The 16,953-nt window shown below is 45.1% G+C and overlaps 1 protein-coding gene across 1 annotated transcript in view; it reads right to left on the bottom strand.

Annotated features, from left to right (window-relative positions):
- LOC104273958 (protein Wnt-3a) overlaps nt 1-15,572 on the bottom strand; it is a 39,358-nt gene extending 23,786 nt beyond the window's left edge. Inside the window, exon 1 of the mRNA XM_009869465.1 lies at nt 15,111-15,572. Coding sequence (XP_009867767.1) covers nt 15,111-15,237 — 127 coding nt within the window. The 5' untranslated portion in view covers nt 15,238-15,572. The remainder of the gene's footprint in view (nt 1-15,110) is intronic.
- Nucleotides 15,573-16,953: the final 1,381 nt, after the last annotated feature.

Raw genomic sequence — 16,953 nt, 5'->3', positions numbered from 1 at the left:
CTCAGTCTCAGGAGATAGTAAGGGACCTGAAGTATGTGTTGGTACGTGATTTACCTCCGTGGAGCAGTAGCCTTGCAGTGCACACGTAGGAGCTGTTAGATATGCTAATATGAGAGCACAGGCCTCATCACGAAATCTTAAGAGGGGATTAGAGCAGATGAGTCCTCATTTAGTTTTCCAGAACAGCAGCAGAGATAAATCTGGCTGCTCCTTTGCAAAGGGTGTTAAGGGAGGATTTCCTGGTGGGTGGGTCTCCTCAGTGGGGTATTATTGTGTTGACGGTGAGGCGGGAAGGAATGGATTAAGCAACTAGCAATGGGATACGGAGCCTTTGCATGTGCTTACAATGGATATAAGCTGGGGAGGGTGGAAAGCTGTCAGTGGGCTATAGGAAATCAGGTTTGGTTCCTGGATTATTCCTGGAGGCCACACTGTAGCTCCTGAGCTGAGCATTACTCTTCAGAAATTCAGCCATGGCTCCCACACTAGTCAGGTCACCAGTGATAGGGCTCAGGTGTTGTAGATACTGCTGGACCTCCTGTGGTGGAAAGAAGTCAACCAGCTGGAGCTGTTGAAGTTGGGTCACCCATACAATGCCCAATCCTACCCTGCAGTGGAGTAGTGCCAATGCTGTAAGAAATGTTATCTCCTGCTCATAAATCATGCTCAGGTCTCACCAACCTCTAGGCTTTCTTGAATACATGCAATTTTTCTGCTATGTTTTTTGTTTATAGTGAAGCTTTTGCCATGCTTTTCTTCTAATTTGCATGTTTGGTCTTCTATTCCAGACAAGCATAGGTACTATAGGTATCACCATCAACTTTGGTGCTATTTTGGGGGATTGGTGGAAACCTGCGGAGAGCTCAGGAGTTGAGAGCAGAGCTGAGCAAAGCAAAGCCGAGAAGATGCTTCCACTTCACCCTTGAGATGTCATCTTCTTTAGAGAGGAGACATTTTGGTGGGGAATTTCAGGGGTTATTCAAATTTCACGGCCCATGTTTGGCCTTATTTTAAGGCTAAGTGCAACACGTCAGTCTCTGAAGCTCAAAGTCCTTTGAACTTAGGAAGCAAAATGCCTGTAATCCACAGATTCCCACAGTCTCACAGGGCTGCTTAGAGATCGGGGACAGAAATTAAGAGCTCCCAGCTGGTAAGCCCTACCCAAAGAAGATGTGTACTTCACCTGGACTGGTAACCTCACTTGGCTAAGTTGGGTTAAAATATTTTTTAAGGGAAGGGCATTTATGTATTAGCTCAGACGAGCAGCCTAAGTTCAAGGCAGGTTTCGTTATTAGCTTGGGTGAGTAGCTTAAGTTCAAGCTGTTAGGGCAGGAGTGGCTTCCCAGCAGCTCCTGAATCACACATGGCTCTCAAACGTTTTGCATGTGGTTCTTTGCCCTGGCTATGGCATGTGGTTGGTTAGCAGCAGGGCTGTGCTGTGTGAGGGATCGAAGCCCAGCATCACTGGGCTGCATTATTCTGGGATCACAGAATCACAGAATTATTGAGGCTGGAAAAAACTCTGAGATCATCAAGTCCAGGTTATGACCCAACACCACCACGTCAGCCAGATCATGGCACTAAGAAGTGCTACATCCAGCCTTTCCTTGCTTGCCCAGCTCTAGAGGAGCCATCCTCATCCTCTAGGGTAGTCCTGGTACACCACTACCCTGGGCTTTCTGATGTGCGTCACATGTGTCTCACAAAGTGAAGAACACCCACCATCGCACATTGAGGTTCATCCCAAACTGTCTGATCGCAGTCAGTACCAAGCTTATCCCTTTTGTCATTTTAAGCCAGACTAACCAGCACAATTGCCCAGTCTGAATTAAGAACACACTTCTTCTTCTGGCAGGGTTGATGGAACCAAAGAAAAGTCTAAAAAGCCAGGAGGCACAAACCTCACAAAAGAAGGTGCAACCCTGGATTAACATACCAGCAGTCACCTCCAAGCCTCTGAGCTACCAGAATGCCCAGCCCTAGGTAGAAAAGCCTAATATACTTTCAGCTTTTGGTCAACCACGTTAGCGGTCAATCTCATAAAACAGGCAAATACGTGTAGCTAGTAGTTCAGAGTGCTTGACGCAGTGACCTCACTGTGTTGCAACACCAGTGATTACAGTCTCTTTGCCAAACGAGCTATAATGCTGATACATATATTTTTAAATTGCAACTTTCCAGCCCTGCAGATTTTGAGTAACAATTACTTTGTAGCCAGCACCAGTGTATGAGGTTTGTGCCAGAGTTGTGATGGTGCATATGGTTGTTCGAGCAGAGTGTCATCCCTTTATAAAGTATCTACACGAAAAGCCAGGTTACACATGGAAATAATTTGAATTACTCAAAAAAAACCCCCAAACCAACCAATAAACAGCCCAAAAAAGAAACACCTTTTTCACTTTTCCTTCTCTGTTCTTTTTCAAAAAAACACTGACGTAAGTGAGGTTGATTTAAAGATTTCAGGGAAGTCACAGTAACCTTAATATGCATAATGAGCAAAAGTATTAATGATGGGACAGGAGTATCCTGAAATTTAGTGGTTGGCTTTGGGTGAAGTGAGGAGGTTTTAGAGAGAATTTTTTACTCTTATGTTAATTATTCTAACAAATTCATTATTGATTATTTAATAACTTTACTGAAGCCTTGGGACAAACACTAGAAACACGGAATGGAAAACTGAGATGGTGCTTTTCTGCTGGCTAAGAAGTTTAAAAGCTTCAGTGTCCATCTGGCCCCAACACAAGAAGACAAGACTCCACTGTCTTGCTCAGTGGAAAAGTAAAGTATTTTATAAGATATTTGTATCCTCTTCAACTCTCTCCTAGTCCACAGGTCCAATCATAATTCATAAAGCCATAACCAGAACTTTACAAAACCCATTATTTGCCAGGGTCTTGTCTTCAGAAACTTCACTAAGTCACCTCTGACGCTTCCAGGTGCAAGCGACGCGCACATTAACTTCTAATTGAGAAGACATTGTGCTCAGGTGGGCTAAATGCAGAGAATATTCCTCAATTCAAGTTCTAGACGCAGACAGTGCTTCAATTACAAACCTCACTAGAGCGCTGCTGTGCTGGGCACAGACTGAACATCGAACACAGACTGGTCGTGCTCCACAGAGCTCCCATCTACCTCTAAGATACATCTATATCTTCACATTCATCCGTCAAGGAATCCACATCAGAAGCGCAGTTAGGAAGGCAAACTCAAAATGTTCTATGAATGGAAATAAATATCTTTCTCCACCAAAGCCAACAGCAGTAAAATGCTTTTTCCACCTTTTTTTTTCTTCTCTAAGAAGAATCTGTGCAATTTGCTGTTGGAGCATCTTCATGACAGGGGAGAATGAGTCACGGATTTGAGGCTTATCTGTTGCAGCTCTCGTTTTCCAGAGCCGTAAGGCTGCTTTATGAATTTAGAGGGGTCCTTAGGAGAGCGCTGCTAATGCTTTGCTCTCAGTTAATCTGGATTTAGGCAGCCTGTCAGAATTAAGGAGTTTGAAGAGTACGTTGTGCCTAAGGCTAGGAGAAAGGGCCAGAAAACCAATTTATATATATTATGGGAAATTCTGTTTTATTTTTAAGAGTTGAAAATCAGGTGGAAAAGTATCAGAATTTTCTGTTTGACAAGATAAAATCAATCAGCTTCAATAACATCAAAATACTCCAATATTCCATAGAATATTAAAGGTACAGCAGTGTACTGCTTTGATAGTTTAGTGGCTTTCTGTTTTGACATAGGATCACATTCAAAATGTGAAGAAGTAAAATAGCTTCACGAATTCACGTGAAACTGTTGGAAATGGGCAAAACAAACCGAGAAAGCCATTTTTGCCTTGATATGGAGGGCGTCCTGCAGACCATCTCCATTTTGATTCAGCTGCCTTTTTCTGATGGAAAACTGCCCCAGAAAAATAAATAAATACATTTTTGACAAGATATAATATCTCCTAGGCTGGATTCTGCGTGCCTAGCCTAAGGGGTCTCCAACTTTTTTATGGCTCCGGGTGAACAGAAGTATCTCCTTGTGCCCTCCCCACCCATTCACACTCCCACAACATCCCTGTGGCAACATCTTCCCTGGGAAAGTAGCATGATTAGGAAAGGATAAACCATAATTATTAGCTATCATTTAATGTGATTTAGCACCTGGAAGTAATGGAGAGGAAATTGTGCCAGATGCTTAGTCAACAAACTGCAGCCTACCAGGAAGTGTTCCATGAAGCATTACTGCCCTGTTGATCAAATTCGACAGCAACAGTCATAAGTAGGCCAATAAAACTACCTAAATTGTGTTGCAAGAGCTGCAGGGCCCTACTATGACCGACTTTGGTATGGTTCTCTTGGAAATATCCAGTAGTTGCTGTGGTGCACAGTGTGGGAAATGGAGAGGAAGAGGAAGGAGGACCTGCTCCGCTGTCTCGAGCAGAAGCAGAACCTCTTTTTTTCTGCCTTGCTCCTCGTCACTGGTCCAGAATGGGTCTGCAGAAGCCAGCTAAATAACATGTATGCTTTGTAAACAGTTTTTCTTTTGCAGGAAGCATGAGATGAGTGAAGATGAACAAAAAGTGAAAGATACTCCCCATTCCTCCACCCGTGACCTGTACCCACTCTTGAGTTCCATGGATGGCTCTGCGCTTCCCAGGATCTTGTGGGCTCTCTGTGCTTTCTGTGTGGCTCACTATTCTTTGCTAACCATTTTTAGGGTCACCTACACTCAAAGCTCCAGAGCCTCCCTGAGGTTCACCACGAAGACTCCCACTTCCTAAAAAAGCCTGCCCAAACCAAAATTACAAATTTCCTTCAAGTCCTTCCCTGTTGTGACATATCTATAGCCCTGTTTTATGAGCCCATCTTACAGTGATCTGCTGTAGGCAACACTCTCCAGAAACATCTCAATGACCCATGGCAGCATGTTGAAAGTGAGCAGCAGGTGAGAGTGAACCATGCACTTCCCTGCTTAATACCTTGGGATCTGCTTCACACAGTCCTCAGCTACCTTGACTTCAGCCATCTCATGCTGTTTTTTCAAAAACTGACACCTCTGTGAAGTGCTTCTGCCTAACCTGGAGTGGTGGAAGTCCCCACTTCCTTCAGCTGGATGCTGCCTCCCATGAAGGTCTCTCATTCTGTGACTTTGCATCTCCCAGGACTTTGGAATCCCCAAGAACCTGCTTTCCTCTTACTCCTGCTTTGTCTTCACTGCTCAGTCTTAAGTCAGCTGTGCTCAAATCATTCCTATGAGTACATCGTTCACATAGAAACATAGACTCATAGAACTGTCAGGGTTGGAAGGGACCTTAAAGACCCTCTAGTTCCAAATCCCCTGCCATGGGCAGGGACACCTCCCACTAGACCAGGTTTCTCAGAGCCCCATCAAGCCTGGCACCCACAACAGAAATCCAAACGCAGTCACAACAATGCTTTCGAACTATCCCCTCTCCTGATGGCTGATGCCTGCTTCCTTTTTAATCCTATGGATCCTTTTGGATGATGAGTCCTTCCTTTGAAGGAGGCGCTCACTGAAAGATGGGGCTGAGGGAGCAAGAAATGAGAGGAGCTGACACATCTTTCTGCAGCATGCAGGGAGCATGCTAACCTATAGAATCACACAATCAAAGAATGGTTTGGGTTGGAAGAGACCTTAAAGATCATTCAGTTCCATTGCCCGTGCCATGGGAAGCGACACCTTCCACTAGACTAGTTTTCTCAAAAGACCCATCCAACCTGGCCTGGAACACTTCCAAGAAGGGAACATCCACAACCTCTCTGGGCAAATCTATTTCCTGCCAAAAAGTGCCTCCAATGTCTGCTCTGCAGGAGGCACCCCCATTCCCCTCCGTGCAAGCCCGTAGCACAGAAAGAAGCATGCAGGATGTCTTTATATGCCCTTTTATTATTCTTGCTGCTCTGTCATATCTGTCCAGGCAACAGATAGGAGGAAATTCTCTGCTTCTTACACAGGAATCCAATCAGATGATCCCACAGCCCTTTCTGGCCTTAAAATCCCTACGTCTATTCAGCACTGCCAGCTCGTAACACATCTCACAGGGAAGAAAAGCCACATTCATGAGCTTAGATCCTTTTTTTGTCAGACCACTTGGCTTGTTTTGGCTCTTTGGTACTCAGAAGCGTGGGCAGACGCATGTCTAGCTCCTCAGCTGTCAAAAATCATCCTTGTGGGCCCAACGATGTTGCACCCCAGCTCAGGACGCATCCCATGTCGATGCTTTAGAGCAAAACCCATCATGTCCCTTCTTCCCCACCCTCCCCCGAGCACCGGGATGAAGGCGAACAAGCCTTTCCCCTTTTTCCTTCCCTGGCTCTCGTCCATGAGTGTGCGTATTCGTGTGTCTTGTTTGTGCCGCCTGTTGTGAGCCAAGAGCCCATTTGGGGCTGGGATTCTCCCGGGACAAAGGGATGCTAATCAGCTCCCTCTACTGTCACCTTTTGTCTAGGACTAGCTCCCACGCTTGGACTTGGCATTCTGGGATGCGGCAGAGGGAGCTCCTTGTTGCAACCAGCCTAAGCCCCGTTGGGGAAATGCAACGTACCCAGCAGGGAAAGGGGAAGAAGGAGAGGGAAAAGCGGGCCAGCAAGGGAAGGAAAATAAATCTATAACTCAGCACAGCCATCTCCCTGCCAGCCCTGTCACATTGTGCACGTTGCCCAAGGCAGAAATTTCCTCCTGCTGCCAGGAGAGACGCCACCGGTTTTGTAGCCGTGGGCTGTGTTGTTCCTTCTCCCCTCCCTGATCCTCTTGTCCAATCTTTTAAGTCTCCAGAAAAATCTCCTCGTCGGGGTTGATGGATGAGGGTGGAGGCACGGAGGGAGAACAGAAAGCAAGTAGGATCAGCTCCTGGCATTGCTGCCATTTCCTTTCCACCATCGCTGCTCTCCCAGGTTTGCAGCCCGTGTCTGGGTCTTGGCTGTTTACAGCTGTTTACATGGGCCATCTCATCTCCAGAGAACCATGCAGATGCACAAGAGCCAGATCTTTATCCTGGGATCACTTTGCAAGTGGAGAGGTGAGGAGGTCAGGCTAAGAAACCTAGAAAACACCTGAGCCCACCAAAATCAGTTTGCAGCTTCCAGTTGCGTTGGCGGTGGAGAGGCAAACGCAGACAGATGTGATGCTAACCGCAGGCGTCTGAGTGTTCTCTTACTGCCCAGTGTTTGCCCTTGAACACCTCTAAGAGTCACAACAGGCTGAAGGGACCCCTTTGGATGGTGACCTGGCCCTACCAGCAAGAGAAGGAGCTCCTCCACCACCTCATCATTATCCTGCTCCCAAAACCAGAGGGACTAACATGTTGGCAAGCTCCCTCAGCATCTCTGCTGCCGTTGCAACTTGCAGGTCTTGCCAAGGCTCAGTGGAAGCTGCTAATCTCCTAGTACTGATGCGGGCTACAAACCAGAGATGTGGCTACAGCTCATCCTCATCTCCCCACACTGCATCTCTCCCCTCTGATGCTCCTGCCTGCTTGGAGTTAGCTGCATAAAAGCCAGTTCAGAAATGCTGCAACCATGAACATGGGCTGTTCTATACCTGTGGGCTGGAATGTGGACTCAGGCAATGCAGCGATATGCTGGCACTCACAACTGTCTCATCCTCTGCAGTAATCCCCAGCTCTAAGCTCAGTTTACACTGACACTAAACACAACTGATGCTTCTGTCTTGAGCCAGGATCTGCCAAGTCTTTTTCTCAGCAGCGCTGGCAAATCCCTGGCCTGCAGTATTTATTCATCTTGACGGCTGAGTGGAGCTTGCATAGTCACATTTTCAATCCTGATCCTTCCAGTTTCCTTCCCCATAGTTACAGGGTAGAGTTTGTAGATCTCCGTTGTTGATACCAGGGCAGCTGCCCAAATTGCCATTAGCGGAGAGGTAGACGGGGTGTGGTTGGAAATCAGATCCTCTTGGGAAGAGTTTCATGAGAGAGCAGAGAGTACCTCCTACATATAACTAACCTCCTGGATGGATCAGTATCTTGTGGCTTTCTGCTCATGCCTTACTTTATTGCAGAAGTGGAGAAGGCTGATCTAGAGCAAGGAAAGAGGAGGGGGGAAAGGATTTGGCACGGAGACAACTGAGATGCAGGAGTGCCATCAGGAAAATACAACGAGGTCTGCTAAACATCGTAATTTTACATCATGAAAGACATTCTGAGATGGTATTATGCCCAAAATAGCAAAAGACTCCCTGTATTCCGTGGTCCAGGAGATGTAAAATGGCCTCTCCAGGAAAGGCTGGATGCCAGGACTGCTTTCTAGCAGGAGAAAGATGAGGGGTGTGGGAAGTATTTGCCCCCAAACTGGGCCTCTAAGAAGTACACATGGAAGTCTGAGCCTGTAGCCCTAGGCTCCCTCTATAGTCAATGGAGAGAAATAAACATCTCGGTATGATTCATGTTATCCTGAGATAGGTGTCTAAGATAGGTCAGATGAATTGCTCTCTGGAGATGCCGATTGCTCTCCACTGACTACAAAGGGAGCCTGGGGTGACTAGTGCAGACTTTGACATCTAACTTTGGTAGATGAGATCAGGTCTATCAGAGAGCCTGTGGAGTGAGATTTTTACGACATGGCAAGAAAAAGGTAGGGAGGAGGCTTGTGTCTCTTGAGGTATTATAACTGAATTTAGAAGTTCTGTTCTATTCTTGCTAAACCTGGGGGAAAAATCATATGGATTTCATTACACAAAAGATGAGTTTTTTCATCCACAGTAGTAACAGGGACAAAAGAGTCCGTTGATGAACACAGCAATGTTTTGGCTTTCTTGAGAGAGGCAAGACGCGAGACTCAGCCCCCAAAAGGTCTAGACTCCAGAATAAGCCTAGTACAGAATAAGCCTGCTCTGAAACAAACCTAGCTGCAGAGATAACAGTGCTCAGCATCCCATAAAAGACTGGGTATGATTTGAATCCCATATCTCTCATGAGGGAGACAAATGCCTGCTCTGCCCTTCATGTGATGCCTGGGAGCAGGAGTCTTCTCATCAAGAGCCGGTCTCCCTGGATTCCCTCAGTGATTGATGGGGAAATGTAGAAACTTGGGGGTGTGAATAATCCTAACTGTCTAGGATTAATTACATGAATCATAACCCAGAGGACCCCAGCATCAAATGGAACTCCTTCAACCTGTGTTGCTGTTTGATGTAATAGATCCAAACTTTTGCTGAACCACTGCTCTTTTGCAGGGCTCAATTTTAACTTTTTATATAATGCAATTAAAAAAGAAAATGCTCCACTCTAGGAGAGTTATTCTGAATCTAACTAAGAAAAACACAGTGGCTGGTTCATAGAATCATAGGATCACAGGATAGTTAAGGTTGGAAGGGACCTTGAAGATAATCTAGTTCCAACTCCCCTGCTATGGGCAAGGACACCTTTCACTAGCCCAGGTTGCTCAAAGCCCCATCCAACCTGGCCTTGAACACTTCCAGGGATGGGACATCCACAGCTTCCTTGGTTGTCAACAGCAGTACCCTGTCACATTAGAAATGAGGAGACTTGTAAAAGGGGAGGTATATCCAGACAAGATGTCCTTTGGGAACAGATATCATAATCAAATCCAGATTTTGGTTTCATTCCAAATATCTTGAGGTGAAATTCTCCAGGCTGCATCATGCAAGAAGTCTGCTTGGCTAATTGGACAGTCCTGAGAGGCTATAAACATGCAGTGTGCACGCTATTGCGAGGAGGAACGAGGCATTTGAGTTCCAGAGATCTCATGTCTCTACCAGTAATGCACTATTATTTCTTCCTTATTCCATTGCCAGGTGGTCTTCAAATAGATTATCTGTCATCATCTTCTGAAGGACACTCTGCCATGTCTATAGGACAGGGTCATCTGCAGTAACATCATGAGTGAAAATAACAGAAATTCTTTAGGCTTCATGGTCTCCTTGGATAAGATGACAGGGATTTACCACCTCATCCCACCTTGATTTGAATTAGAAGCGCTGGCAGGCAAGAAATCTACCTGGTTTCATAATGAAGCAATCAAGTGGTCTTGGATACTCCATATTTCATTCCATGCTCATACTTATAAATGCACAAACAGGAGCTGTATCAGAAAAGACATCTCTTTGCTGGACAGGAATGGGATTAACCCAAGGGGGCACAAACACTGGGTCACTCCACCACCTTTGTGACTCTTGTCATTTGCCTTCTAGCAGCAGTGACGGCCAACAATTATTTCCGGAATGAATTTATGCCTCCGAGCCTCCACATCACCCATTAGGCTCTCATTTGTCCAGTGAGGAAATTGATATATGTCCTCCGAGGACACATCCGACGGGCGCAGACACTTGACAAAGCAATGGGACGTGCGTGCACCCGCCCCGGCTCGTTCAAACCCCCTCGCGCGCCGGCAAACGCCCCGACGTACAAAAAAAGGGTCGGTGCGGCTTCCCAAGGTTGCAGGAGTGTTAAACTCTAATAAACAAGCCCCATCGGCGAAAGCTGAAAGAATCCGAGCCCTCCCCTACAAAGCATTTAATCCAGTTTGGCGTAACCTTTGACATTATTAGGGATCGCAGTGACCCTAATCCAATCAGATTGATTAACTAAAGCGGAGTCCCCATAAGCTGACCCCCCTCTGGCCTCTGCTATTTAGTCCTGACCAAACAGTGGGAGAGCCGTGCCGTATTTACACCACAATGGGTCCGCGCTGAGAACCTGTTTCATTACAGAGCGACTTAAACTCCCATTACTCCATCAATGTATCATTCTTCAATAGTTCATTAAAAGCTGCTCCTCCACAATAACTATTAACCATTTCTCAGCCCAGCTGGCAGGTTTAAAGCCCCAGCCAGCCTTTAGCAGAAGGAGGTGGGAGTGAGTGAAAGAAATAGATAAACAAGGGCTGCCTTTTTAAATTTAAACTAACTGGGGGCTTAAATAGTTTGAGGTAATTTACTTTTATTGAACAAGGAGAGGAGAGGGAGGAAATTTTTATTTTGACTTAATTATGTACTGAGGTCCTTTAAAGAGACAGGAGTTGAGAGACTATAAAATCCACCAGAGCTAAACATGAACAGCATCTTCAGTCCACGAAAGCTAAAACCAGGGTGAAGGACAATTCCCTATATATGACACTTAAGTTTGAGATGGCAAATGCCTGTTAGGTTGCGCCATTCACTTTCTGTTTTCGACGATGTCATGTACCTCTACTACACCCTCTAGAGACTTATCCTGTATATTTTTAAAAGCAACTTAAAAAATCTTCTGTTGCCCTTGGGAACCTGAAAGACACATCAACTGCCTTACAAACTGCCAAACCTCTCAGGTAAGAGGCTGGGCACGAGCTGTGGCTGAGGTGATCACTAAAGGTCGTGTGGCTTTGGCCATGTTCTGCTGCTCCACTGCATCACACAATACAGGTAAAGAAAACAAAGGAGAACAATTTCTTTCTTCTAGAAATAACGCTATTCGAAAAGTTCTTTCCACTGTGTGGTGGTTGAGATTGGAACATCTGGGAGACTAGACATTACATGAACTGTAGCCATTTATATGGGAATGACAAGAAGTTAGGTAGGGTTGGGTAGAGAAAAAGAGATCAGGCTCATGTTTCCTATGTCAGCATTTTGTTCTTTAAATTCCCAGTAGTCTGGGGTACATGAGATACCTGTTTCCTATTGCTTTTCAAGAGAGACCCAAAAGTGGCACCTATCTGAATGTTTCTCCAGGGAGCTGCACAGCTGCTCATATGCTCCTGAGGCCACAAAGGAGGAGAAAAACACTCTTCCAACAGCCCTGTAGCAATTCCACCTTCTCCTAAGGCCTGAATCATTCCCCATGAGGGTAGCACAACATCACGTTCCCTAAGAAAGGGTAAATTTAAACTAAGGAAGATATCTTTTACAATGAGGATGATGAAACACTGGCACAGGCTGCCCAGAGCAGAAGCCCCAACCCTGGAAACATCCAAGGTCAGGTTGAATGGGGCTGTGAGCAACCTGGTCTAGCTAAAGATGGTTTGGACTAGATGACCTTTAAAGGTCCCTTCCAACCCAAACATTCTATGACTTATTCTGCAGCCAAAGACCTGAGAAATAGTAACTAAACAGCCAGATGGGATGGGGGATTTCTGCTCTTCATGTGTCCTGAGGGACATGAGGCAAAACCTGTCAAATATTGCCTTCAAATAGCAGCAGGTCTGGATTGCCTGAACAGCACCATTCCTTTGTAGCTGATCTCATGAATAACATTGCTATTCAATATTAAGTCCAGGTAGGGAAATGACAAAAAAAAGCAAACATAAATATAGTTGCAACTAAAACATGTGGAATTTCTTTCCATAAACAGGCTATTTTTTTTTTTTAGACAAGATAACAGAATATGGCTCTTAACAGGACCAGAGTCTGGTGACAGTTTGGCACTACTGAATCACACAGCTCGAGCTTAGCCCTGAATTAACAATGAGATGCCAAAGCAGCAAGGGCAGCCCAGACAGTGGAACAGCCTCAGTGATATTTGGGCCTAGAAAATATTTCCTCAAAGCATTAAAATCCATCCTTTTCAATGAAAGAAATGCAGACAGTCATGTAAGGCAAAAAGGAGTCACTTTTGTGACCGTGCTGGTTTGCGCTGGGGGAGGATGGGGTCCCTACAGACTCAAATGAGTAGCTGCAGTTGGATCTTAGACTTAAAATCCAAGCTGCAGAACAGAGTTTTGCTTGCTTCCTTGCTTTCTCTCCTTTTCTCCTTCTCTCTTTCTGGGTAGGAGCTCAAATATGTTCCTACCCTGGGGGATCTGCTGCACAAGAATGTGACTGAGCTATTTTTTTTCTTTTTCTCCCCCCTCCTGCTGTAGGTGAAGCAAAACTGAAGGGTGGTTTGATTCTCCCTCAAGGAACAACATTCTTCAGTTATGAAATAGTCCCAGCCTTCTTTCCCTCCCTGAGCCCAGCTACCAAAAGCCTGCATTCCCAAGCAGGGACAGACCCTTCATGTGTCGACACCATTGTGACATAAGAGTGTTTGCCACATTGTGGGATAGGGGTTCCTTCGGTCAGCAAGGAGGTGAGGGTCGCTTTCCTCATGCAGGTCTGTGATTGCCACAGGAGCGTCTAATCCAAGAGCATTCAGGAGAAAAAGGTCCCCCACATGGCCTTGATGACATCCAGCCTTGTGATAAGGCAAAGACACGGGGTTACTCGGTTCACTAACTGCCTGTGCCCAGTGAATGGTCTTGGACAAGTCACGTTGGGATTGTGTGTATGAGAAGAATATTTGGTTTGGCCATGCTGGCCTAATTCATCTGCTGTAGTCACCCAGGAGTGATGTAGCCAGAACCGGTGCTCTAACTGCATGCAAAACATTGTGGTATGACACTTTTAATATGTGCACCATGCTGCACATCTCACAGAGGTAATTATTTTGGGATGATCCCTCACCACTGAACCCAAAGAGCAACGTCAGCACTACCAAGGTGCCTCAGCTCCCCAGCTCTGAAGGGATAAGCTCACCAGCTGAAACCATCCGTTCTCCTGCTGTGCATCTGTAAAACGTCTGTGTTGGGCTGGTGGAGGGTCTGCCATGGTAAAAATCAAGGCTTTGCTCTCTCTTGGCTGCCCTATTTTTCAAAATTCATGCAAGAGGGAACGCCTGAGTCTCTTCTGAGTAATGCAGCAGGGGAAGAGCAAGAAAAACCATCCAGATGACAAGCTGGAAGAACATGCCCTGATGTGGGTGTGGATCAGCTACGGACACCAACTTAGGAGATTCCCCAGAACTATCCCAGATGCTTCCTCCTCTCTCATATGAGGTCAAATGGTGCTACTCCACTATTTCAAATGAAGTAATTTCAACTCTCAGACCGTCAAGAACCTGCAACTGTTGCTTTTTTGCAAAACCAAGAAAGAAGAAAGAGAAGAGGGTTTCCAAGCCCCTTCTGCTGATGTTCTCCTAAGAGAAAGCAGCCATGTTTCAGCACAGCTCTGCACAGAGCACATGGATTTACCATCTCGGCAGGAGTCAAATGCAAAGTGAGTCTGTTTCTTGGACGAACCCCCTTGTGCTAAAGCAAAAAAGCAGAGGAGCTTGATCTAGCTTTACTGAGACCATCAGGACCAGTCTGGACTTTAAAAGGCATGCTACAAGGGCAAAGAAAGATAAAACAGTTCTTACGGCTAAAATAGGCTCCTGCCAAATTGTAGGGAAAAAGACCAAATATTCAGATTGAGCCAAATGCTTAAATCACACTGCAATCAACAACTTAGGGCAAAGCATTTCTAAGAGCTTCCACTTATATCCCTGGGTGCTGTGTCAGAATTAGTTGCTTAGATTAGCACCCTATCTTAATTTGCCAAGTTCCTAGCCAATTAAAGCAGCACCATTAACTGATGGTGATTTCCTCAGGCCTTTGGTCTTCATTTTATTCCATTATGATATCAAAATTGATATCATATATGATATCAAAATTGTTATCTGTTGAGATAAGCACCTGGGAACCATCCTCGCCCATCATCTCCCCATCAAGATGGCTGAAAATGTGGCATGAAATGCCATGGTTTCAGAAAAGGAGTCAAATGCCAAGCTTGTCTACTGAAAACAAAATAATCCTTTGTGTTGCTTCCAAGGAGCAGAGGATCATAAGATGTTTCACGTCAAGAGGGACCCTGGGGGGTCTGAAGTCCAACCTTCTCAAAGCAGGGTCAGAGGTGACCTCCCTCTCTGCACGCTGTCAAATGGGGCACTTCCAAGTTCTCTAGGTCACCTGTACAATCCCAGTAGAGGTTTGAGGTAGAAGCAGTGGTTACCTGTGACTGGGTGTTGGCTGTACAATCGAGGAGGTGGGTAACCATCCTCCTTACATTGGGGAGGCACACACGTACTTGCTTTCCCTATGACAAAGTTTCATTATCTTGTCTCTACAGAAGAGTTCTGGGTCAGATTTGAACTGCTTGAATGAACTTGCTGAGTCAACAAAATGTTCCCTGCCTGTGTCACGTGTCTCCTTTATCAAGCTCAAGACCTGTCGCCAGCAGCCCACTTTACATCACACTTTATCAGAAGCAAATGAGTTCACAGTAGGTTTCTCAAGATCTCTACTGCTACTCCACCATGGATGTTGCTGTCATCAAACCCGCAGCACTGCACTCACCTTTATCTAACACGGGCCCAAAGATGGCTAAGCTGTCATTGACGGTTGTGCAGTTCCACCTCCTCCCGCGAAATTGGTGTTGGCATTCCTGGATCCCAATCTTTACTCCTTCCGCTACGCTGGGCATGATCTCCACGTAGTTCCGACAGAAGCGTAGCTGCTTGGGTACCAATCCCGGGATGCTCCCGCAGAGGATGGGCTGAGTCCCCAGGGAGGAATACTGGTGACCAATTGCCAAGGACCTGAGAAGAAAAAAAAAAAAAAAAACAAGGAAAAAGAGATGTGGTCAGGCTGCCTTTCACCTTTGTACTTGGTTCACAAGAATGGGGACAGAAGATCAACATCCGTTCCTCTGCATTCCCTTTTTGGAAAACACCTTTTCCACTGTCATCCATCCTCTCTCCTTAAGCTCCCTACAGGCCCAACAAGGCAAAAAACTCTGTTTAATATCTTCCTTCCTTTTTCTTCCTTCTCTAAAAGCTTTAATCCATCATTGTGCTTCTTCTAAAGAATCCTCCACTCACACATTTAGTTTCCAGAGGGTCAAACCCGCATTTCTTTCTTCAGAAGCCAGACACACCTATATAAGAGCAGGTAGGTTTTATAGGAAACTTTGGCAGCTGAGGGATTAGACAGTCAAAAGCACTTTCAGAGTTACACAAAGTAATAAAACCAACTGTAGAAGACATCATACTCCAAGTCTTTGGGAGGGAAACACCAAAAATTGGCAACTCACGTGTAATTTAGCTATATGCTCTATATATTTGAACCGATTCTGAGCTAAGTGCTGAAGGGGTGCTACACAAACTCACTATCAGAAGCAGTTCAATTCCCTGCATTATAGGGGAAAAGGGATAGAAATGTAGCCCTGCTAGGAAAGAAACAATTTGGGGAAAAAACTCTTCTATGGCTTAGTATGGTCCAATATCAAAGTTATTGTCCCGTGGGAACAGCAGTACTCATGTTACTAGAAATATTCATGTATAGGTGCACAAAAAGTGGGAGCCATGCCTGGCATACTGGTGACAGCCCTGAAAGTGTGGTCTAGAAAAGATTCTTTTATGGTTTAGCAAAGCATTTCTGCAGCTGCTTAATGTAAGCATGTGCTTTGCAAAGCTTTATGCTGTGGGTTTTTTCATCAGGCTAAAGTGCTTTTAAAGCACAAATTGTTTAAATGGCTGCTTTGCTGTACTGACACAAGGACGTGGAGAGCCTGCTTTGACTGTTCATCTGTGAATTGCTTTGGTTAAAGTGAGGAGAGTGAAATAAAATAAAATAAAAAAATTTTAAAACCAACAAAACTTTAATGCAATTTCTGTGCTCAGCCAAATCAAGTCTGTTGAAAGGAGTGTCCATGAACCACTGTGTTGGTTGAAGCCTCAGAGACAAACAAGTCAGCAGAGAGATCAGCAGATACGTAGCTAATTAAACAGATTTTTTAAAGTGTTTTCACTGGTGCTTCTAATAATAAACTTGACTGCTAAAACTGAAGGGATTTTTAGGGTATAATTTAATTTTCTTCTAATTAAACCTCTTGATTGACTTTTCTGCTCAGAATTAATGACAAACAGGAACCTGTCTGGGCAGTGTGCATTTCTGTTTACATCCGTTTTTGAGATGTGGTTTTCATTTGGGAACAGCCTGGTTCAGTGTTTGAATTATCAAAAGGGCAGTCAGGGAATACACCTTCACTCTTTTTTGCTCTGACTGAAAAAAAAGAAAAAGTACAAGAATTCTGTCACTGCTGGAATTCACAAGAAAAATAGCTTGACTTCAGCACTTCTCTACGCTGGGATAAAGAATGTTTTAAATTTTCTGTCCTTTTTACGGGAAAAGGGTCCTC

This window comes from Apaloderma vittatum, unplaced genomic scaffold (assembly GCF_000703405.1).
Source record: "Apaloderma vittatum isolate BGI_N311 unplaced genomic scaffold, ASM70340v1 scaffold7110, whole genome shotgun sequence".
Taxonomy (NCBI): domain Eukaryota; kingdom Metazoa; phylum Chordata; class Aves; order Trogoniformes; family Trogonidae; genus Apaloderma; species Apaloderma vittatum.
Note: the sequence above shows the minus strand (reverse complement) of the source record. Positions and strands in the feature narration are given on the sequence as shown.